The sequence below is a fragment of the Heterodontus francisci genome, chromosome 9 (genome assembly GCF_036365525.1).
Source record: "Heterodontus francisci isolate sHetFra1 chromosome 9, sHetFra1.hap1, whole genome shotgun sequence".
In the NCBI taxonomy this organism is placed as follows: domain Eukaryota; kingdom Metazoa; phylum Chordata; class Chondrichthyes; order Heterodontiformes; family Heterodontidae; genus Heterodontus; species Heterodontus francisci.
The window spans coordinates 32,419,124-32,444,459 of record NC_090379.1 but is presented as its reverse complement, the minus strand read 5'-3'; the positions used below and the strand labels follow the sequence as shown (position 1 = coordinate 32,444,459).

General features: G+C 44.2%; 1 protein-coding gene across 1 annotated transcript in view; it reads right to left on the bottom strand.

Annotated features, from left to right (window-relative positions):
- Window positions 1-246: 246 nt before the first annotated feature.
- Window positions 247-25,336, bottom strand: part of prima1 (proline rich membrane anchor 1) — a 92,876-nt gene continuing 67,786 nt past the window's right edge. The window contains exon 4 of the mRNA XM_068038268.1: window positions 247-744. Within this exon, the coding sequence (XP_067894369.1) occupies window positions 645-744 (100 nt within the window). The 3' untranslated portion in view covers window positions 247-644. The remainder of the gene's footprint in view (window positions 745-25,336) is intronic.

The window sequence follows — 25,336 nt, the reverse complement described above, 5'->3', positions numbered from 1 at the left end:
TAAAAAGTACCTGTTTTAAAAATGATTCACAAAACTTGACTGGTTGTATTTTCTGAAAAAAATAGTACATTTAGGCGAGATGTCTTTAGATAAAGGAAATTGCATAGTCAATCAGACTGCAAATGCGCTTGGTGTGAGATGACAATGCTCTTTGTTAAGTCATTGGTTTTATGGAAACAATCTTCTCCCTTTCACTGTAACCTGTTTGATTCTGGAGACACTGAGTTATGCAGGTAAAGGCTTCAACATGTCTATCTCTGGTTGCAACTGAATACAGGAAGTTAAAACTATTTTAATAGATTGCATTTATTTTGGAGAGAGTTTATAGATTGCAAGAACTAGTTGAGATTCATCCAGGAGCTGAGGCATCTTGAAGTTGTTGCTTTCAATGGAGGCTGCGATTATGCCTTTCTGAGGTCTTGTCTCTTACTTTGATTGGCAGGCTTATCCTCCACCTCACAATCAACTTGGCTGAAGGGAAGTCTGCTTCTCTGCTCTGAATAATTGATGTGCTCACTTTTTTTTTAAAATGAGGTCCTTATCTTCAGAACACCTTTCCAACCTTTCCACACAGCACATTGCGTGCATTTTGAACTAAACACTCTCCTGTCTTGAGACAACTTGTGGTAGTTTTTTAAAAAAAGTTAAATGATTGCACTATTTGCGTCCAGCATTTTGTCGTTTTGGGAGGTCATTGCATATTCAGCTCGACTTGTCCCATTCTCTTCTTTCCGCATCGGCTTCCTGATTCCAGTGAAGGAAGGATGGTTAAATGTAAGAAAAACAAAAAGAAAAAATGTTAATTGTTAGTACTTATTAATCATGTGCATTTGATCTGTTTTTGGGAAAGGATCAAGTTTGCAGTGTTAAAAGGGAGTTTTCCACCTCTTTTGGGAACTGAATGTTCAGCACTGTTTAATTAACTGTTAAGGTTAGTCTGAGTGTTTGAGGAACTATCACACATTCACTTTCATCTTTATCACTATATTTCTACATCTAAAAGTGCAGTAATGTCTTAGTCAAGAGCTTGACTTAAAATTCCATTATGAATGATGTTCCATGTAGCTACCATGCTTCTTGGGCTGCCTTTATAAAATAGCATTCCAGGACAAGAAATTCATGGGCAGCATGCCCAAGATTTTCCTATATTCATTCCTGAAGGAAGAGGCTCTGCACTGGAAGGTCACACCTATAAAAGTTGCCTTTATGTCTTGCCTGTTAAAGGACACACAGCAAATAGTTTTTCACAGAAGCAGACATATGACCCATTCCTTTTAACAAAGCACATTCTGGGTTTCTGATGAAGAATCAGCAGCATCACTCTCCATAATTGTTATGAATTAGTGTTCATTGATTACACTGTTATGAAGTTTCAGCTAACTATAAAATGACCAACTAACTTATTAAAACCCCACAGCTTATTATTCATGATTTACCAGCAAGTTATAGATCTGACAATTATCAATTTTAAAAACCCGTCACCTAAACAGAAAGTACCACATTTAAGTAACTTTTCCGAGAACCAGTTCCATAAGAGGAAGACATTTATAATCTAAAAGTAGTTTGTTTAATTTTTAAAGATTCCATGCTACTCAACACCTAGAATTATATGTCTTAATATATTATACATTTACCATGCTAAAAAAAAATCATTGTCATTAATGCAGTACAACAGCTTTGCATGTCAGATGTTCTAAGTGCATTCACAAAAACAATTCACTCAAGAAGCCTTAAGTGAAGAGAACAGCACCAATTCATTTATTCAGACTGCAAGAGCTGTTTATTGGTTTAGAAAATCGCCAGCCCAGAAATGTACCATTTTACTACACCAGTAAACACAAGTTAATTCAAATAGGAGTAGTCTTTTGAACAGATTCAATCCAGAATGTAATTAGCTGATCTGGTGACTGGCAGAAATGGTTAATTACAGCTGTGAAACTCTTATTGCAACTCTTAGCGGAAATGCTATTCAAAGTTCCAGCTTAATTGTGATCACAAATCAATTCTAAAAGACAGAAATGAAGAACTTTCTGTCAACTCTAATAGAATAGAATTACATAAATAACAAAAGTATATTTCATGGGATAGGAAATCATTGACACACCATTTAAACACTGTTATGGTACGACTGCTCAGGACAAAGACCCCAATCAAAATATATGATTCTGATTGCGGTGGGAGCAACACACTGTCAATTCAGTCCCGCCAGTCCACAGGTCGCATTGTACATATCTTTAAGCTTCTTTGATACATATCAAAGAAAGCAGCAGCTGAACTGAAACAATCTAGTAACCCCCGAATGAGGCGAACCTAACCAGGTATCTTCAGATATCAACAAATTAACTGGCTATTAAAAAAAACTAACATCTTAAAACACTATTAAGATAAACCAATATCTAAAGACCTTATAACTTATTTAAAGAACCTAACTTCCGCATTCGCATACATATACCCAAACTAATGGTAGTTTGATGTTTAATTATTGCCCGAAAAAATAGAAGTAACAATAAAGTCTTTGCAGATTATGCTTCCCGAGGAATGATCCTCTGATACAAAGTTCACTTGCAGTCTTCCAAGGCCTGATGAGTCTAAAGATCTTTCCACAGGTGGGAATTCAGCAGTTCAGTTCAGCATTTGAAGCATCAAACTCTTCTTTCCAGCGAGGAACACAGTAGATCAAGAATTTGTTTTCTTTAAGAAATTACTGTGGCTTGAAGCTTCTTTAGAATTTTGAGAGTGTCTAATAAATAGGATTTAGACAGACTGAGAGAGAGCTCTCCTATTTCCTTCATGCACCAGCACAGTCTGTTAACTGTCTGTCTCTGTCAGCCGGCTTTAAAGTCAAATGGCAACATTGTATTTCGTCTCTTCTCGATTTGTATAGTTGTAGCTAAGCAACAAGAATGCACTTTTGCTCATCTCTGGAGCTTGCTGCCTTAAAAAAGTACTAATCTTTTACAGCATTAAAGGCACACCGCTCATTTCCCGAGGAGAAAAAAAAAAGGATCGTGACAACACAAAGGGCTGGATTTTTGGCCCCTGCTGGGTTTGGTGGTGGGCAGGGCTGAAGATCAGCCCCTTCTGCCACATGCCAGTTCCCTGGCTCCATCACACCCCAGGCCATTTTTGCAGAGGCGGGATCGGGGCCAGCAGGGCTACCCATCTGCAAATGGCAGGTAGCCAATTAGGCTTATTAAAAGCCATAGTGTCCAATTAAAGGAGGCCAACTGGAAAATTAGTACCAGTGGGGACCAGTTTAGGTGTCTGGAGGCGGGCACCTGGCAACAGGCCCAGGAGGGTGAGGCAGCACTCAGGGCAGGCCTAAAGGACCTCCCTGCCTGCCTGGGTGAGAGCAGCCACATGCCACCCTGTAGAGGAGCTCCTCCCCACCAATAGTGGTGGCCTGGCTGCAAGAAATTTTTTAATTAAAGTTTTAAAAACGTTGGTGAGAGGGAATAAGTAGAGATCAAGGCAGTTCTACTTCAAGCAGGAGAGACTAGCGAGAGTCTATATGCGATAAACAACGTGTATGTCCGTACCTATCAGTCACAATTCAGGGAGTCTCTGTTTATGGCTTATGGTCCAAGTAGAAGAATAGACAGGGCAGGATTGTCTATATAGCTGTAAGAGTTAGAATCAGGAGCCAGTGTAGGGAACATCCAGGGAAGAAGCCCAGTCAGTAAACAGGGTCATTCAGTACAGAGAGCGCCCATCCAATGGATCTCTGAAGTGGGCAGTGCTGTCAGAGACTTGCTGAGGGCTGCTGTCTATAGCAGAGGGAAGGCTGACTGTACTTGCCATGTTGAAGCACCACTCCCTTACTTATCCTCCATTGCAGTCTGCTGCTCCTCTCCAGTTGGAAGGCCTCTGATTGGCCCTCCAGTTTCAAGAGCCCACCCACCAACTTTAATTGGACAGAAAATCTGTCTCCATGCCAATTAAGGGGACACCTCGTGAAAATCCCAATGAGTGACTGTTTCCACGGCTCCCCCACCCCCCTGGGTTAGGGGGCGGAATGAGTTTGCGACCTAGGAACAGTCCCACCCCGGAGGGAAAATCCAGCTCAAAGGAAGAGCTATGCTCACAATGCTGCCCAAACCAGGAGGCCAGAGTTCAGCATTAAATTGGACATTGGGCCTTACCTAAATAACATATGTGTGTCTGTTTTTTTCATTTGTTCTTGGGATGTGAGGATTACTGGCAGGGCCAACATTTATTGCCCATCCCTACTTGCCCTTGGGAAGATGGTGGTGAGCTGCCTTCGTGAACCGCTGCAGTCCATGTGATGTAGGTACACCTACAGGGCTTTTTTCCTGTAGCGGTTTGATACAACTGGCTTGCTACACTTGCTCACAGGGGAGTTAAGAGTCAACCACATTGCTATCGGTCGGGAGTCACATGTAGGCTAGACCAGGTAAGGATTGCAAATTTCCTCTCCTGAAAGACATTCATGAACTCAATGGGTTTTTACAACACTCCAGCAGTTTCATAATCATTATTAATGAGACTCGCATTTTATTCCAGATTTATTAATTGCATTTAAATTTGTCCAGCTACCATGGTGGATTTGAACTTATTTCTCTAGAGCATTAGTCTGGACCTCTGGACTACTAGTCTAGTACCATTACCACTATGTTACCATCCCCCTGCCGGTGCCTATGATGCCTCCACAGGCAGCTAGTTTGTCTGATTCCATTTTTGGGAGAACACTGAGGGATTTTTATTTCGCCAACAGGTGTTTATCATGTTTGAAGACTTTGCTAAAAGTGCATACTGTTGTGATAGACGACTTGCTCTCTGTGCTCGAACAGATTCCTCCTTTCCTTCCCTTGCAGAGGGTGACAGACTCACACCTCCCTGAAGCTTTTTTATATGCCGAGATACTCTTTCAAAAGTAATTGTAGAGAACAAATTACTTTGATAATGTCTGTAGAAAATCTTGTAGCAAGGTATGTAACCTGAAGTAATTTAAACAACATCAGGTAGGAGGACTCAATGCTGTGACTGGGGAAAATGTGCAAGGTGCCTGCTTGATATAGGCAGAACCTGGCAAGGACATCTTGATAAGTGGGCTCATGTCAACACTTTCTGCAGGATGCTTGATAATTGTGCTTGTGTCATCACATTCTACAATGTCAAGCCTGTGGCTCCCAAAGACCAACTGGACAAAGGGCAGCCCTTGCAGTGTGTGCAGAAAGCGGAATTAAGAATAAATACTCACTTAAGTACGGGAGAAACTTCCAACTTGACACAACGATCATTTGTACTCGTACCGTTTTCTAATTGGCTTACACTTTCACAGAGAAAAAGCAGTTTTAAATTTTTGTGCTGTAGCTGGTGTTAACCTCCACAAAGAATAAGTGGAACAAAGCAATAAAGAAAAAGATTACATTGAAGTAGTTGAAATTTTGTGCTGAAGTTGCACAAAACACAAAGGGGAGAAGATGATTTTTTTATATCTTGGCTGGGAAGTGCCTGCTTCAACGACCAATGGGAAATACTGTAAATGTTCTCATCTCAACTCAAATTTTGTGCTGAATTTCAGTTAGTTTTAGAGTGAGCGTGATGACTGTTCAACTTTGCCGATAGCTGTAATATTGGCTGGTGTCTCCCATCTCTGTGTTGTTGCTGGTTCTGTACAGTCTTCTGTTTGGTGTTCTGTTAGTGATGTGCCAGCACCAGCTAATTTGCCAGGTATTATAGTAGCCAATTTACAATAACATTGATTGATCAAGAATATTATGTCTGTTTCGAATTGAACTTGAAGCTCAATTGTAAACACAGCACCTGCAAAATTTGGCTCTGCTCTTATTTTCCCTGCTGGGGTGAGGTTTTGTGTGCAAAATGCCATTTTGGTGAGGGCATTAGCATGGGCGTTCGGAGTGTGCACCGGAACCATGCAACAAAGGCAGATCGAGATATCAGTCAGCGTGTAATGCTGATTTGATGCCAGCAGTGCCATTTTTGATCGCAATGTTCCAGCAAACACCCTTGCTTAAACGGACACAGCTGAACATACGTTCACCAACAGGAAGGAGCAGCCCACCAGTGCAATTTAAAGGAATCATCCACTATTTTCAGGATAGTTGCTGATTGATTTCTACTAGCAGCTGAGTTTGTTGAAGTGCTGTGAGGTTTCTACTGCTGGTTAAAGTTGGTGAAGTCTACAAGGAGTGATGCTGTATGTGATGAAGGCCTTGGTTCTAACTTTCAGAGTTCAGCTCAGACCACATGCTCCATGGGTGCTGTAGTTATCATTCCCCTAGGCCTGCAGCATCTTATGAAGATTGAGCAGAAGAGGACAAGCTGCTCACAAAGGAAGCAGAAGGAGGCCTTATCCACCCCAGGGAGCAACTCTCTAACCTCAACCTCACCAAGGAATACTGTGTGAGGAATAGTGTCTCTGTTTTACGAAGGAGGTGCTGACTGAAAGCTCTCACCTCTTGCAGGCAGACCTGCAACCTCAGAGCAGGACAAGGAGAGTGCTGTCAGTGGCTGTGAAGGTGGCCCTGTCTATGGATTACTTTGTGTCAGGGTGCTTCCAGGCTGGAGCAGCCGACATCTCTAACATCTCAGTTTTTCGTCCACTACTGTATAACGGAGGTGGCTGACGCTCTGTATTCCAGCAGAGGAGAGTACTAGAGAGACGCAGATGGAGCATGCATGTGGCTTCACCAGGATAGCAGGCTTCCCCATGGTGCGGGGTGCCACTGACTGCACACGTGACTATATGGGCACCGCATCTAAATGCAGTGATGTACTGCAACCGCAAAGGATTCCAACTCCCAAATATGCAGCTGGTGTGCAACCATGCTCACGCACATCATGCTAGTGAACGCCTGATAGGCTGGCAGCAGTCATGATGCCTTTATTCCACACCAGTCCACTGTACAATCAGTATTTGAGCCACCATGTCAAACCAGAGGGTCAACACTGGTTGACAAGGGCTATCCACTGGCCATCTGGCTCATGATTCCAGTGCGCAACCCAAGCACACTTGGGCAGCACGCGTATAATGAGAGCCACGGTGCCACACGGAATGTAATTCAGCAATTCAGCTGGGGTGCTTAAGCAACACTTCCAATGCTTGTGCTTGTCTGCAGGAGCCCTGCAATACTCTCCAGAGTGTGCGTCATGATTTGTCATTGCTTGTTGCACGCTGAAGAACCTCGCTATCATGAGGATACAGCCCTGGCCACCAGGTACACGGCAAGCAGCTGAGGAGGAGGAGGAAGAGGAGGAGGAGTAAAGGGGAAGGAAACCAACCTTTATGACTGAACTGTCTGTGATTGACTCGTCCTACTGTGGTACCAGTGAACGCAACCCCAAACCCCCATTCAACAACAGTCCCATACATTACACTCCCCTGTTACTGACCACCACAGTGTCCCCTTGGCCATAATGCTGAAAAAAAGCAACCTCAAATCAACCATTCCAAATAACTATATCAAACAAACCATATAATATTCCATACAAAAGTTAACAAATAACCTTCTGCATTCCCTTAGTGCCTGTCTTCTGCATGTCTTTGCCTGTCCTAGTGGTCCTGTGCAGTGCCATTGTAGTGACTGCAGTAAGACAGGTGGAAGACTGCTGTCTTTCACTGGGGGAGACTGTAGATGGCCTTCCAGGTCGCACTCAAGCAACATCGGCTTTGGACTCCACCACCTCGGCTTGGGCGGCAGCAGTCAGGTCTGGCTATCCAACAGGCAACAGCAAGGGCACCGGCAGAGTGGCAGTTGTGGGAGGATGCATGCTGTCAGTCTGAGAGAGTAGGTCCGACAGGTTCAACCTGTCAGCAGGTTTGTGCTCCACAGAGCCACTGCCACTCGCCCGGTGCGGTGCCTCAGCAATCTTAGTCATCTGTTGGAGCAGATTGCTGGACTGCAGTGAGACCCTGAAAGCCAATTTGAGCACTGGTATCCACAGCCAGTACAGCAGTCTTAGTCTGCATGGCAACAAGCTGAACTTGCGTAACTTCATTCTAAGCTTCTACTGTAGCCTTCAGACATTGAGTGGCTTCTGCTTATGCTACAAGAGAAGTTGAGACATCAGAGCTGCATGATGATTGAATTTGCAAGTGTTCTCATGGGGTTGACCGCTACTTCCACTCTGAAAAGGATGGGCTCCAAGATCTGTGCAAAGCCCTGTGCCAAGTTGCTGCCAGGCTCCTTGACAGTGACACCAGGCTTTCTGGCCGGCTTCCCAATGCACCAAGCATTTCACTGTGTATGCCTATCATTCTTTTTCTGTACACCACCCCATCGAAGTCCATGTGAGTCCTCTGCAGCAGAACTCTTGTGCGACCTCACTTTCCAGGGAGCTGGCACCTGCGCAACCCTTTCCTCTTGCCTGGCTGCAGCCCAGTTATGTTAGGCAACACCACGTGGAGATTCTGCCTCTATGCTACCCTCTAAAGTACGCGCAGTGCAAGTATCTGAGCTGGAGTATTTAGTGCGAGATTGAGTGATGATGTTTCATAATCATCAGACTTCTTCCTCTTGTACTTCATGCTCCTGACCCACTGCCTGGACAGCTGGCAGTTCTTGGATATCTAAGAGGAGAAAGGCATAAGGGTAGGGTTATGGTGAGGGAATAGGAGAAAAGCAAGAGGCACATACGCACATAACCTGCAGCTTGGGAGTCAGAAGAGGTTGTGGGATGAGTGGGAAGTTGGTTGTGAAAAAGGAGAATTAGGAACCTACAGTCATTTTGAGTCCTTTCAACCACGCCGCTGGCCACAATCTCAGTTATGGCTGCTCCAGTGATGGCAAGCAACATTTCGTCCATTAGGGCAAAGACATGCAGCCGTGTCTGTCCCCTGCCAGTTAGATGATGCTGCCTTTGGTTATGTGCCACTTTGCACTGCAAGAGAGAAGGAAATATGTCAGTGAATGAGGTGCAATGTGTTTGGATGAAGTAGCTGTCATGGTTTGATAGCTGACAGTCTCTGCAAGGTTTAGGATGTGTATGTGAGGCTTACAGCAGTGTTATGTGCGTGAGGTTGAGGTGAAGCTATGAATGTTGGGTATGAGTCATGATTGTTAAGAGATTGATGATAGGTGAGTGATAGTGGTGTGAAGCATTGAACAGTGTGTGAGGCTTGTCATGCAGTTGGTGGCATGTTGCATTTGAAGATGCATCCACTAACATTGACCACTCGCGAGATCACTGAATGTCTTTCGACACTGCATCCAGTTCTTGGGGCTACACTCCTGGAATTGACCTGCATGGCTTTCTGCTCCCATTGTCTTCTCAGTGGAGTGCGTCCTGGACCCCTGCAGATACAGGACCTCCCTCCTCCTGTTGACCTCCTGCACCAAGGCCTCCAGTGCTGTGTGGGCAAGCCTCAGTGCCCACACTCTGCCATGTGCCACTTATTTGTTTTTCCCAGGTCCAAGTAATTTCTGCAATGAATTTCAGCACCTGCTGAAGCTAAAATGCACCTCCCCTTTAAGAGGTGCAGGCTAGTTTTAACTAGCACAGGTTAGCTTGAACTTGTGCTAGCCTTTCAAGATTTTGCGCCCTAATCAGGTGTACAGCCACACAACAGCGCACTTCCCACTGACTGTATGCATTGCAACAAACAGGCAAGGGCTAATCGTGTATCGCGATCCCCATATCCTTTTTTGGGCCTTATCCAATTTCCCCCCAGTGACTATCCACCTCCATTAATATATTAAATAATCTGAGAGAGTCTATAGCAGTAGAAATTCTACAAGCAGATAATACTCGAATGGCCTTTCCTTTCCCTATATTTCTTTGTGCAACTAAATGAAAGCCTTGCCGACTTACTGACTCCAGCAAATGATAAGGGATGAGTTAATTATTTACCCAACATGCTGTGCTTTCTTATTTTTGATGAGATCTTAGGTTTTCACATATGACTAGTCTTGTGCATTACTATTACAATTATGACATTTAGATTTTTCAGAGATTTCAAGAAAAATGGGGTACATCTTTACCTTTTATTCTGTTTTAGATTAAATGTATTGCTTTGAGCATGATTAACTGAGTGAGTTGGATATTCTGCAACTGTAATCTGCAGTTGTCTACCAATTTCTTTTTACACTAACAGCTGGCAGCTTCAAAGAAATTTGATTTTTTTGTCTTCTAAGTCCCAAACAAATAGGTCATGAGGTCTTTAGATCATGAGGGCCAAATAGGTAGTACTGATGTCACTTTTGTTATAGCTTCCTTTGATAGTAAAATGTCATTGTTGATTAGAAAACAAACCTAATTAATGATGATCATAACTATTTGGCAGCAACGTGAAATGGTGCCAATCAATGAGGTATCAACATGGGAACTGCAGAGGATAGTAGTGACCAAACTAATATTGGTACAAATTTTCTTAATACAACAACCTGATCTGCTCCTCAAAAAATTTCAAAGCATTAAAAATTATCTCCTTTTTAGCTCCTTTTGACAATCATGAACAAATATACTGAGCAGCACATTTTTATGTCCAGACGTATGCCACAGAAAAATGTCTGTTCTATCAGATCTGTGTATAATGGCAGGAGGTTGCGAGTAAACAGATTCACAACCTGTGTGTGTGATTTACTGCCTTTTGTTTTTAAAGGTATTTGTTACTGCGCAAAATTCTGACTTTTTCCTGAGGATCCCTTTGGTAGCTTTAAGAGTAATGCCTAAAAGGCTAGACTTTGCTGTTCCTTATTTGAAATATTAACTATGGACCATAGAAGAATATTACATTTGTAGTAAATTTAAAACTAGACCAAGAGTTGGAGTTAAGACTGCCAACTATAATTTTCTTAAAGTATCATCTACATACAAGAGGTCTGAGGATTATTGTTAATCTTGGACATTACAGAAAAAAAATGATAATGTAGAGAAATTTAGTTTTTAACATTAAGAATCATGGAATGATGGCTCTGGCATTTAGATTATGATTGAAGCTGTTTAGCGTCTGCTGACAAACAAGCTTTTGCTTTAATCTATTCTATGAACGAATGTAGAATGAATCATACAATTCAGAAAGAAAGCTGAATAATTCACAAGTCCTGCAGGCAGTAATATTGTGGTTGCTGGTGTATAAATAATTTTTTTTATTAATTCATGGGATGTGGCCATTGCTGGCAAGCTCTGTATTTATTGCTCATAATTAATTACCCGTCAGAAGGTGCTAGTGAGCCGCCTTCTTGAACTGCTCTAGTTTGTGTCATGATGGTACTTTCATAGTGTTGTTAGGTAGGGAATTCCAGGATTTTGTCAGCGACAACCAAGGAATGGGGGTATATTTCTAAGTCAGGATGATGTGTGACTTGGAAGGGAATTTGCAGGTGGTGGTGTTCCCATGCAACTGCTGCCCTTGTCTTTTTAAGTGGTAGAGGTCATGGGTTTGGCAGGTGCTTTTGAAGCAGCCTTGGCGAGTTGCTGCAGCCACTGTGCGCCAGTGGAGCAAGGAGGGAATGTTTAAGGTGGCCGATGAAGTGCCAATCATGCAGGCTGCTTTGATCTGTATGGTCTCGAGCTTCTTAAGGGTTGTTGGAGCTGCACTCATCCAGGCCAACTGGGAGTATTTCATCACACTCCTGCCTTGAGCTTTGTAGATGATGGTCAGAATTGGGAGTAGGGAACTGAGTAACTTGTTGCAGAATGTCCAGTCTCTGGCCTGCTCTTGTAGCCACAGTATTTATGTGGCCGGTCCAGTTAAGTTTCTGCTCAATGGTGATCCCAGTGGAGGATTCAGCAATATTAATGCTGTTGAATGTCAAGGGGAGATGGTTAGATTCTCTCTTGTTGGAGATGGTCATGGCCTGGCACATTTGTGGCGCGACTGTCACTTGCCACTTAGCAGCCCAAGCCTGAACGTTATCCAGGTCTTACTGCATGCGGATACGGACTGCATCATTATCAGAAGAGTTGCAAATGGAACTGAACACTATCCAATCATCAGCAAACATCTCCACTTCTGACCTTATGACGGAGGGAAGGTCATTGACGAAGCATTACCATAAGCACTAAGCTAACATAGCCAGTTGTTAGGTATATTAGAACAGAACAGAGCTGTTGAAATGTAATTCAGTAAATACTGCAAGCTAAAAAAAGTAAGAAAAAAAACTCAAGGGTTAAGACAGCAAATAAAATTGAAAGTTGACAGTCAGCAAATTTAAAAATGATACAATTTACAAAATAAAGAAAAATGAAAACTAAAACAGAAATGAATAAGTTACTATCATACTTTAATAACTAATGACCTTCCCTCCATCATAAGGTCAGAAGTAGAGAGCTCACTGATGATTGCACAGACAGAGGCTGGAATGTTGGCAAAAAAGTAACTCACCTCCTGACTCCACAATGCCTGTCCATCATCTACAAGGCACAAGTCAGGAGTGTGATGGAATACTCTCTACTTGCCTGGATGGGTGCAGCTCCAACAAAACTCAAGAAGCTCAACCCCATCCAGGACAAAGCAGCCTGCTTGACTGGCACCCCATCTATCACCTTAAGCATTTACTCCCTCCACCACCGGTGCACTGTGGCTACAGTGTGTACCATTTACAAAATGCAAAGCAGCAACTCTTCTTTGACAGCACCTTCTAAACCAATGACCTCTACTGCCAAGAAGAACAAGGCCAGCAGGTACATGGGAACAACACCACCTCCTAGTCACATGCCAACATGACTTGGAAATATATTGTGTTCCTTTATTATTGCTCAGTTAAAATCCTGAAACTCCCTATCCAAAAATATTGTGGGGTTACCTTCACTACGTGGACTGCAGTGGCCCAAGAAGGCAGCTCACCACCACCTTCTCCAGGGCAATTAAGGTTGGACAATAAGTGACATCCACATCCTATGAACAAATAAAGCAACGAACAAGTGCGCAGAAGTTACAAATTCAAAACTGTGCCAGAATCATAGTAATTTCAGTACAGGACACCATTTGACCCTTCATGCCTGTGTATTGGTAATTTAAATTTTGGTACAGTTTTGTGACCACCTCCTTGGTGAAGTGTAGCCGCCTCAGACACTGCTCTTGGCTGAGGTGGAGGCAAGAGAAGTGCTCTTTAAAGACCCCAGGTGGGTAAGGCCTCCTACTGAGAGCCCTCCTCCTGCTCTCTCTGCAAACAGCTTCTCCCCTCTGCAGCTGCAATTATCAGCTCTGTGACTGGGAGCAAGTTTTCTGCTCAGAGGCCTTTCAAATCAACATCATTACTTCCAAAGGAACAGCACTACTCCCTTCTGACTTAAAGAACTCCTGGCAACTCTTCCAGTAACACAGTACACAGTACTTCCAAATACTCTCCAACAGGAAAAGAAAGTCAAAGACATAGTAAGGGGTGGGTCTTCCTAACCTTTACCTGTCGGCTGTATCAAACCTGTATATTGGCAGCTGGCTGTACTAACACTGCACTGGTGCAATATAAAAGCAGATCATAAAAGGTGCTTAACTTTTCCCGTGCCAATTGGCAATCTTGAGCAAGTCTTTTTGCAAAGCCAGCAACATCAGGGGCAATTTTAATAGGCATTGATCATTGTTTTAGTTGCCTCTTGCTGCAGCTTATTGATATGCCACCTTTTCTACAAAAATTATATAATTTAAAGCTAATTACTACTAACATCAACCCAGAGTAATCATGACTATATTGTTTACCATAGGATCAAAGTATTACAGGGTGCAGTAGTAGCGTAATAGCTACGTTACTAGACTAGTGATCCACAGACCTGGGTCAGAATTTTCCTTTGGTGATGGGCTGGATGGGAAGGCTGGCAGAATGGTGGGTGAAGGTGTTGTGCCAGTGCCCAATGTCTTCCCACCACTATGCCATTTTGCCAGCAGTTGGAAAGTTGGTAGATTGGCTGCCCATTGGGAAGCCAATTGAGCCACTTAACTGGCCAATTAAGGGCCACTTACAGCCTCCAAGGACATTTTTCCCGCTGCCATGTGGGGAGACTGGTCTGTCAAACCTGGCAGCCTCCCAGTGGGATCTGGGGAACCCCTCCTTTATGGATAGTCCATGGCCATGGCTACCCTTAGAGAAATGGCGCTGCCACTGCTCAGAGGCACCCCCACCCCCACCCCAAAAATTGGCTGCCTGGCCTCAGTGACCCCCAACCCCACTTACCTTTCTCTGAAGGCACCCAGCCATTGAGGCACCTTCTCTCTTGTGCTGCAGCCTCAGCAATAGATACCTCCTGCTTTTGGCTCTGGCGGTAGGACTTTTGCTGCCTCCACGAAATTCAGCCCATGACTTCAAACCCCACCATTGAATTTAAATTCAATTAACAAAATATGGCACTAGAAAGCTTGTATCAGTAATGGTGACCAATAAAGTACTGGGTTGTTGTAATTTGGTTCACTAATGTCCGTTAGGGAAGGAAATCTGCTGTTCTTATCCAGTCTGACCTACATGTGCTTGCAGTCCCACAGCAACGTGTTAAACCCTTAACTAGTCTCTGAAATGGCCTAGCAAACCACTCAGTTGTACTCAAGAAGGTGGCTCACCACCATCTTCTCAAGGACAATTAGGAATAAGCTAATGCTTACCAGCGATGTTCACATCCCATGAATGAATTAAAAAATGCGTGCTCTTTTAACTCTGCAATCTAACATGGTAATTTTCACATTGTAGGAACAAGCATGGATAGCACCTCAGTTAATTAATTCTCAAAGTATAATTGTTTCTGTTGTGCTATTAGACTAATGGATTCACTTTACTACTAAATCCCAGCTGGTGCAGATTTGCAGTAGCTATAAATTACCTTTCTGGCATAATTATGTTTTATAAAGGGGATGGCTAAAGTTTACGTTCATAAGTACATAAAATGACTTTTCAAGTATTTATAGCTGTTTTAGTGACTGAGTGCTGGATGCACTCACTGTGCATTAATCCTGTTAACGGCCGTTTTGCTTATTGTGTTGTGACACCTTTCTCTTCAGACTTACTGCCACAGCTTTAATCAGCGTGGAGAAAGATTTTCTCTGGTTGTGTTAGTGACATTCCATGCATTTCCAGCAAAGCTGTGAGCACTTCCTTGAAATATCTAATGGTTGTATTAACTTGCATGAATTTGGCCTAACCATCAGCCTCAAGAAAATGAACATCATGGGACAGGACGTCAGAAATGCTCCATCCATCAATATTGGCGACCACACTCTAGAAGTGGTTCAAGAGTTCACCTACCTAGGCTCAACTATCACCAGTAACCTGTCTCTAGATGCAGAAATCAACAAGCGCATGGGAAAGGCTTCCACTGCTATGTCCAGGCTGGCCAAGAGAGTGTGGGAAAATGGCGCACTGACACGAAACACAAAAGTCCGAGTGTATCAAGCCTGTGTCCTCAGTACCTTGCTCTATGGCAGCGAGGCCTGGACAACGTATGTCAGCCAAGAGCGACGTCTCAATTCATTCCATCTTCGCAGACTCCGGAGAATACTTGGCATCAGTTGACAGGACCATATCTCCAACACAGAAGTCCTCGAGGCAGCCAACATCCCCAGCTTATACACACTACTGAGTCAGCGGCGCTTGAGATGGCTTGGCCATGTGAGCCGCATGGAAGATGGCAGGATCCCCAAAGACACATTGTACAGCGAGCTCGCCACTGGTATCAGACCCACCGGCCGTCCATGTCTCTGCTTTAAAGACGTCTGCAAACGCGACATGAAGTCCTGTGACATTGATCACAAGTCGTAGGAGTCAGTTGCCAGCGTTCGCCAGAGCTGGCGGGCAGCCATAAAGGCGGGGCTAAAGTGTGGCGAGTCGAAGAGACTTAGCAGTTGGCAGGAAAAAAGACAGAGGCGCAAGGGGAGAGCCAACTGTGTAACAGCCCCGACAAACAAATTTTTCTGCAGCACCTGTGGAAGAGCCTGTCACTCTAGAATTGGCCTTTATAGCCACTCCACGCGCTGCTCCACACACCACTGACCACCTCCAGGCGCTTACCCATTGTCTCTCGAGATAAGGAGGCCAAAGAGGTGTATTCAAAATGGCGTACATAGGAAATCCTCCCACTATGCACATCATGCCATTAATTCATAGCAACCAGGGGAATTCATTCCCATTTACTGCTATAGTTTCAGTGTGTAAAATGAAACCTTTCCATGTGTACTAATTTCCTTCACCACTCCTAATGGTGTTAATTCACCAAAATGCTCTCTCTTTACTCTCTAGGTGCACTTGTTCTGCAAGTAAACAGAGTCTTTTAAGTATGACCCTAGCAAAGGCCTTCACTGTGACGCTAAGGAGTGAGATGTCTCTATAGTTGTTGCAGTCTCCTCTGTTGCCTTTGTTTTTGTATAGTGTGGTGATTTTGGCATCATGGATCTCCTGTGGAAGAAGCCTACTTTCCAGTATGTAGTAGCCTACTATTTGGGGCAGTGTCCAATGTCTTCCAGGTAGATAACTGTTATTTTTAAACACCGTTCCCAAAAGACATTCACTGTCTCTCCCCTATCCACTGGTTCTGTCACCTTCTCAAAGACATTCAATAAATTAGTCAAGCAAGTCAGCCCACTCCTAACTCCTGACTGTCCCAAATTAGTTTCCTCAAGATGCTCCCTTACACTATCCCAACATCGGAAGGAAGGTTAAAAGGACTGTATTTGATGGTTCAACCCTCACCCTTTTTTCAAAATGCCAGTCAACATTTGGTATTTTCAGATACTCTGGAATTTGACCTGAATTCAGTGAACTCTAAACAATATCCACTAGAAGACTCGTAATTGTTTGGACCAATTCCTTAAGAACTCTGGGGTGAAAACTACAAGATCCAGAAGCTTTATCTGTTTTGAACTTCAGTAACCTCCCAATATATCCTCTCTTTTTCAGTCTACATTCACCTTTAAATTATAGGTGCGCTAACACCTCTTTGCACCTGTTGTTCACTGCTTAAGTACTTTACTGTTCTACTTTATTAGCTGGACTTTATCGTGCCAATGCAACTCCCAGTGCAAAGCTGAAAACGCAGGGGGAACCCCGCCTCGGCCTTTCGCAGCTACACCACCCCCCCGCCCCCCCCCCCCACCACCTCAGCAGGATTTAACGGTGTTCTGGCACTTAAGTGCCCAGCCTCAGGATCCCCTTCCCTTTAAAGACAGGGATACAGCCTCCAAGAGCTGCTGGCCAATCAGAAGGCCGGCAACTTGGTAGTATCGGCAGCGCTACCGAGAGCAGTGGCCACTGCCGGTACTACAAGAGGCCTTGTACCCAGGGCCAGCGCTGGAGACTGGACCCAAGGTAAGTGAGGCAGGGTTGCCAGGGCCAGACCGGCAAGGCGAGAGTGGGGAGGGTGGGCGTTTAGTGCGGGGCAGGGGGCGGGCAATTCATGTAGGAAAAGTGCTTCCTGGCGGGGGGCCCTCCACGTGGGCCACAGATTGCCCGTGGAGGAGGCAACCCCTCCTCCCCCTCACTGCAAGGAGGTCACCTTGCATTACTGAGCAACCTCCCCACGTGGTGGAGGCCCCCTCACCCCCAGCCCTGTTGCTGGTTAAATCCCAGCAGTGGCAGGATGAGGCTCTTAAGTGGACGGTAATAGGCCACTTAAGGGCCTCCATTGGCTTCTGAGCAGGAAGGCCATCATTGGCCTATCCCGCCCCTGACTAAATTCTGGTGCGACAGGAAGGCAATGGGTCCTCTCCACCCTGCCGTAATTCCATGGCCACCCCCTCACCCTGCCTCCTAACACATCTCCGGGGGGGCCCATTAACTTCAGCCTTATATTTCTAACTATGCTTTCCTTGTGATTCCCCTTTGCAGCCCTAATCAGTTTCCTAGCATTCCTCAGCCCTATCTTTTGTAGATTTTGCTATGTTGTTTCTTTCCTGAACATTCAAAACATGTGTATGCTTTCTATTCTCCTTAATGCCCACGATTTTGTTAGTAAGTGAAATTGGTCTTCGTCTTTTATTCAGTCCATTATCTATTTCAGGAATAAATTCTCTTTTCATCTTAAAAAAAATCCTATTGAAACTATTCCACTTTCCTTCCACATTGTCCTCCCCTACTATCTCGTTGTATTTTAATATCCCCAGGCATTGTCTCGTACTGTTGAAATGAGCTAGATTAAAACTTAGATTTTTAATTGTTTTCTAATCTGAATGTCAAAACATTATGGTCACTGGATCCCAAATGTTTCCTCACTTCTACTTTGCTTATTGTTCACTCTTCATTCATTAGAATGTAATTAAATATTACATTAACCCTTTTTTGGGTTCTTTTACATACTGTATTAGAAACAAGTCCCTTGCAATTGCATGAAATACTTGCTTGCATGCAGATTGTCCCCAGTAAATGTCTGTTACACACTTTGGCTGAATTTTATGAGCCCTCCAGAGTCGGGGGTCATGGTGGGGGTGCCCAGAAAATTCTTCCGGCAGAGGTCCACCACGGCCCCCGACGCCGAGAAGGTCCCCCCGCATTTTACCGGGGATTCAAGACGAGTCACTGGTGGGGAGGAAGTAGGAGATTAATTTTCAGGTGGGGAGCGGAAACAGAGGAAGCTTATTCCATTGGCAAGGGGGGGATGGTGGCAAGGGGTTGAAGGGCAAAGATAACAAGGATCGGTGGGGGGGTGGAGGGGGGGATGTTCGGGTTGGGAATTAAGCTTGTTTTGAATGGGATAGGCCAAGAAACAAACATGGTGGCGGGGGGGGGGGGGTGGATAGGAGAGGGAATTCCCGCTTTTATTTAGTCTTTTACACAAATTTCAAAGTAATGTCCCTTTAAAATTTTAATTGTTACTGCAGGGCTTGAAGCCCTTTAAAAATGGCACCGGTGCCTGCGCAGTGGCACCGATGCCGTGGCCGGAGCAGCTGCCCCTTCTACGTCATCGGGGATGGCCGCTCCGCCCCCTCCATTTAAATGAGCCCCCACGCGAAATATCGCAGGGGCTCAGCAACGGCACATCCACGCCTGAAGACTGCAATTTGCGGCGCGCTCATAAATTACAGCCCTTTAACTCTATGGGCTGAATTCTACTAGCCCTCCGACGTCTGGGGTCGTGGCGTGGGGGGCCTGGAACATTCTTCCGGGAGAGGAACGCCACGCCCCTCGACGCCGGGAAGGCCCCGCTGCACTGGCCTCGGTGCGCCTCCCCCAGCCACCGCTCAGCATCGGGGCCTTCATTTTAATATTGAAATTAATTTTAAAACATGCAAATTAATTTATCTTGTCCCGGCATCTTTCCCAGGCCGATATTCTGGCTGCCGGCCGCAACACCCGCGCCTTCGGAACTCCGTTTGGCGTTCCGAGGCGTGGCACTTGTGGGAAGTGGGTAGGGGTGAAATTTTCAGGGCTGGGGGTGGGGGCACGGGGAAAACACTTTGGATTGGTTGGGGAACAGTGGGACGGGGTTGAGGGTTAAAGTTATTAAAGGTCAGGCAGAAAAGGTCGTGATCTGAATAAAAGTTTTTTTGGGGGGGAATGAGCTATGAATGAATCAATTATTCCTTGGGGATGTGGGTGAGGGGAGTGAAGATGTTATTTAATGTGCTACTTTCATTTTACACTTGCGTTCCAGGACACCATTGCCTGCGACGCGCTACTAAAATTCAGCCCTGTATGTTTTTTTATCTTTTCCTCTATGTTTTGCACTCTTTTTCCTGCACTTCCCATAGAACCACAGCTTTGAACCTTTTCTAGCATTCCAGTTCAGGACCCTAAACCTCCACTTGCTTCCAGGCCAGGAAAGGGAGTTGAAAGGCCAGGGAAAGTGTGAATGAGGTGAGGCCTGTCTGGGATCAAATCGGAGTGAGTAAGGAGGCTATGGCTGGAATGGAGTGATTCAGGTGAAGGAACAAGCAAGCTGGGAAGGAGTAAATAGGGAGACTGGAGAGTGAGGAAGGAGCGAAGGGAGGCTGGGACTTCATGGGAGACAGCAGGGAAGATCAAGCTGCCTGGGTCCAGGGGTCAGTGGAAAGTTATAGGTCCCCATTCACAATATGAATGTAGAGAAAAATCCCCATTATTATATTATACCAAAAACTCCAGCAGTAACACTTTGACATTGTCATCACTTTCAGGTCTCAGTAAATCTTACAAAGCAGATTTTATTTAGAATAAACTAATACTTTTGTAATTATGCCTTCATTCTCTAGACATATAGTGGCAGATGTCTGGGAATAAAACTAGTGTTACAGATCTGCCACTGGATATAGAAACCATTCAGTCTAAGGGAGTGGGCATACCATATTTAACCACAGCCTCACAGTCCAGTCTTTCAGTTTTCCTCCACAATAGCACAGAAGGTGAAGCACAGCAATTTAGCATCAGAAAATACAACAGTGGAATCAGGGGCTGGAAACTTCACTGGATTGGAGGTAGGGCCTGGAATCAAAGAGTGGTGGTAGCAGAGGTTGGAAACATGGGGAAGAGAACAAATAGACATCGAGCAAAGTCCAGAGCCATATGAAGTATTGGGGCTTGGGGCCAAGGAATGAGGTCAGACAGAAGTTTAGGCAAGTTGGGAACTGCCATGGAAGTTGTTTGTCATTTGTTCTTCAAAGCGAAAAAATAATCTCCTGAGAGATCTAGCAATCGCTGTGGCGAGAATTTTACCTTACTCGCCACGCAGTGGATTGCAGCATTCTCCAATGGGGATTCCTAGCATGGAGCTGCAGTGATGTCAACAAGCTGTCCAAGCAGCCAAACACATGAAAGAATTCTCACAGACAGCCAACCATAAAATGAAAAGCACCAAAATCAAATCACTTAAATAACTTTTTTACATAAATCAAAATAAAGATTGGGACATACACATCACAGAATCACAGAATTGTTACAGCGTAGAAGGAGGCCATTTGGCCTATCGTGTCTGCACTGGCTCTCCGAGTGAGCAACTCACTTAGTGCCACTTCCCTGCCTTCTCCCGGTAACCCTGCACATTCTTCCTTTTCATATTACTGTCTAATTCCCTTTTGAATGCTTTGATTGAACCTGCCTCCACCACACTCTCAGGCACATTCCAGATCTTAACCACTCGCTGCGTGAAAAAGTTTTTCCTCATGTCGCTTTTGCTTCTTTTACCAATTAGCTTAAATCTGTGTCCTCTCGTTCTTGATCCTTTCACGAGTAGGAACAGTTCCTCCCTATCTACTCTGAATATAGGGAGTTGGGACGAAAATTAAAAGTAGGACCTCAAAGGTAGTAATCTCAGGATTACTACCAGTGCCACGTGCATGTGAGAGCAGAAATAGCACGATATATCAGATGAATACTGGCTGGAGAAATGGTGTAGGGGGGAGGGATTCAGATTCCTGCGACATTGGGACCAGTTCTGGGGAAGTTGGGACCAGTACAAGCTGGACGGGTTGCATCTGGGCAGGACCGGGGCCAATTTCCTCGGGGGATGAGGAGAAATTTTTTCACTCACAGGGTGGTGAACCTGTGGAATTCTCTACCACAGAAAGCACTGGAGGGCAAATCATTAAATATATTCAAGAAGGAGATAGATATATTTCTTAATGCCAAGGGGATCAAGGGATATGGGAAGAAAGCGGGAAGAAGGTACTGAATCAGACAATCAGTTATGATCTTTTTTGAATGGCGGAGCAGGCCCAAAGGGCCAAATGGCCTACTCCTGCACCTATTTTCTATGTTTCTATCGTATCAGCTGCATTGCCCTTATCAAACCTCTCTGTTACCTCTTCAAAACACTCCAGCAAGTTAGTTAAACATGACTTTCTCTTAAGGAATTCCTGCATTTGTCCATGTGACTATTAATTTTGTCCTGAGTTATTCTTTTTAGAATTTTCCCCACCACCAAAGTTAAACTAACTGGCCTGTAGTTGCTGGACTTATCTTTACACCCTTTTTTGAACAAGGCTGTAACGTTTGCAATTCTCCAGTCCTCTGGCACTACCCCCATGTCTATGGAGGACTGAAAAATTATGGCCAGTGCCTCCGCAATTTCCACTCTCACTTCCCTCAGTATCCTTCGATACATCTCATAGCGCAGTCCCTTCAAATACAGTCTATCCAATACCTCCTTTTTATCAATTTTAAACCTTTCTAGTGCCTGAATTACTTCCTCTTTCACCATTGCCTGGGTTGTATCTTCTTCCTTAGTAAAGACAGATGCAAAGTATTCATTTAATACCTCAGCTCTGCCCTCTGTTTCCATGTGTAAATCCCCTTTCTGGTCTCTAATCAGCTTCACTCCTCCTTTATACCCCGCTTTTACTATTTATATATCTATTGAAAACTTTGGGATTGCCAGTCTCTTTTCATACTCTCTCTTTGCTTCTCTTACTTGCTTTTTCACTTCCCCTCTGAACCTTCTATATTCAGCCTGGCTCCCAATAGTATTTTCTAACAGACATCTGTCATAAGCATCTTAATCTCTACCTCTTTAGTCATCTCGGGAGCTCTGGATTTATTTACCCTACCTTTCCCCTTCGAGGGTACATACCTTGACATATCTCTTCTTTGAAGGTAGCCCATTGTTCAGCGACCATTTTTCCTGCCAACCTCTGACTCCAATTTATTTGTCCCAGATCCTTTCTTACCCCACTGAAGTTGGCCTTTCCCCAGTTAATTATTCTTATCCTGGATTGTTCTTTACTCTTTTCCATAGACAGCCTAAACCTTATGATACAATGATCATGGTCCCCTATATGTTCTCCTACTAACATCTGATCCACTTGGCCCACCTCATTCCCAAGAACCAGGTCAAGCAGTGCCTCCTTTCTCATTGGACTAGAAACATATTACTGTAGAAAATTTTCCTGAACACACTCTAAGAACTCTTGCCCCGCACTGCCCTTTACAATAAGATTAACCCAGTCCATGTTTGGATAATTAAAACACCCCATTATAACGATCCTATAATTTTTGCACTTCTCTGTAATTTCCTTGCAAATTTGTTCCTCTACACCCTTTCCACTCATTCGTGGCCTAAAGACAACACCAAGCAATATAACTGTACCTTTTTTGTTCCTTAGCTCTAGCCAAATAGATTCTACCCTCGACCTCTCTGGGACGTCTTTTTTCTCCAACACTGCAATGCTCTCCTTAATCTATACTGCCACCCCTCCCATTTTTTCCCTTTCCTATCTTTCCTGAACACCTTATTTCCAGGAATATTTAACACCCAGTTCTGCCCTTCTTTGAGCCAGGTCTCTGTTAAAGGCCACAACATCATATTTCCATATATCAATCAGTGCCTTTAACTCACCAATCTTACTAGAAACACTCTGTGCATTCAAGCATATTAACCCTGATTTAGACTTGGGGTGAATGGAGCAGCTGAAAGATCATGAAAAAACTTAGAAAAATAATTATTTTAAAAAAGTCGTGTAAATAATCTAATAATTGGTCATAATGAGAACAAAAGAGCATAAGAAATAGGAGCAGGATAGACAATTCGGCCCCTCGAGCCTGCTCCACCATTTAATAAGGTCATAGCTGATCTGATATTGTGGCCTTAACTCCACTTTCCTGCCTGCCCTCCATAACACTTGACTCCCTTGTAGATAAAAAATCTGTCTGACTCAGTGTTATGGCCATGTGGTGCGATGTGTGTGGTTCCCACTGTTTAACTCCCCACCTGACCGCAGCAAGTGTTTTGTTATTAGGGTTTAATCACTTGGTGTTTTATTTTTCAAATAAACAGACAGCAACAGGTTTTCTTGTAGGTTTAAAAAGCAGAAAATCACTTGCTAATTGATCAATACAGCTTATCCAGAAATTGTCACAACCACATCCACTCACGCATTCGCTCACACACAAGAGACAGATGGAGAGGTAAAAAGGGGTGAGTGATTTTTACTGGGGGGAGGTCACGATAAACCTTTTGAATTCTCTTGGAAATAGGGTTCTCGATGGGTGCAGGCCTGAGATGATTGTAGATTTCTCTCTTGATTGAAAGTTCAGTTGAAATCGTTTTTTTTTTATTTGTTCGTTCGATGTGGTTGTCGCTGGCTAGGACAGCATTTATTGTCCATCCCTAATTGCCATCGACAAGGTGGTAGTGAGCTGCCTTCTTCAACCACTGCAGTCCATGTGAGGTAGCTACACCTACAGTGCTGTTAGGAAGGGAGTTCCAGGATTTTGACCCAATGACAGTGAAGGACTGGCGATATAGTTCAAGTCAGGATGGTGTGTGGCTTGGAGGGGAACCTGCAGGTTGTGGTATTCCCATGCATCTGCTAAACTTGTCCTTCTAGGTGGTTGAGGTCGCTGGTTTGGAAGGTGCTGTCGAAGGAGCCTTGGTAAGTTGCTGCAGCACATTGTGTACGGAAGTAAGTGGCATTGTGGTAATGTCACTGGAATAGTAATCCAGAGCCCAGGCTAATGCTCTGGGGACATGGGTTTGAATCCCACTATGGCAGAAGGTGAAATTTGAATTCAAATAATAAATCTGGAATTAGAAAGTGAGTCTAATGACAACCATGAAACCACTGTCGATTGTTGTAAAAACCTATTTGGTTCACTAATGCCCTTTAGGGAAGGAAATCCATCATCCTTACCTGGTCTGGCCTACATATAACTCCAGACCCACAGCAATGTGGTTGACTCTTAAAATACCCTCTGAAATGGCCTAGCAATCCATTCAGTTCAAGAGCAATTAGGGATGGGCAATAAATGCTGGCCTAGCCAGCAACACCCACATCCCATAAATGAATAAACAAAAAAGATGGTACCCACTGTTGCTACTGTGCATTGGTGGTGAAGGGAGTGACTGTTGAAAGTAGTGGATGGGGTAGCAATCAAGCAGTATTGATCTGCTTCAGTGTTGTTGGAGCTGCACCCATCCAGGCAAGTGGAGGATATTCCATTACACTCTTGACTTGTGCCTTGTAGATGAAGGACAGGCATTGGGGAGACAGGAGAATTCCCAGCCTCTGACCTGCTCTTGTAGCTACAGTATTTATGTGGCTGGTCCAGTTCAGTTTCTGGTCAATGGTATCCCTCAGGATGTTGATAGTGATTCAGCAATGGTAATGTCACTTCTAGTTCACTACTGTCTAATGTAGATGTAGGATTCTACAGCAGGGCATGTGCCTTCTGGCTTGCTGTAAAACAAACTGCTGTATGTTGCTTCTCTCTCTTTCTCTCTGACTCTCTCCCCTGAGGCTGTGTTTTTTAAGGTAAAGCCGTGTTACTTCTCACCTCCTGGTAGGAGACGTTCTGATCTCCTCCCCACTGTGATCTCACAATGGCCCAGGACGTGGCTTCTTCACACATTTTTTTTCAGAAGAAGACATTCAATTCTGGAATGTTTTAGGATGGGTGAAGTTGACGTCTCCTAGCTTTGAGGATTTGTCCTTTGCCTTTGTCAGACAGTTTGAATACACAAAGCCAATCCCTTTTTCTTCAGTGGCCATTTTGGACTATTGGTCATTTAAAAAAAAAAGGTAATTTAA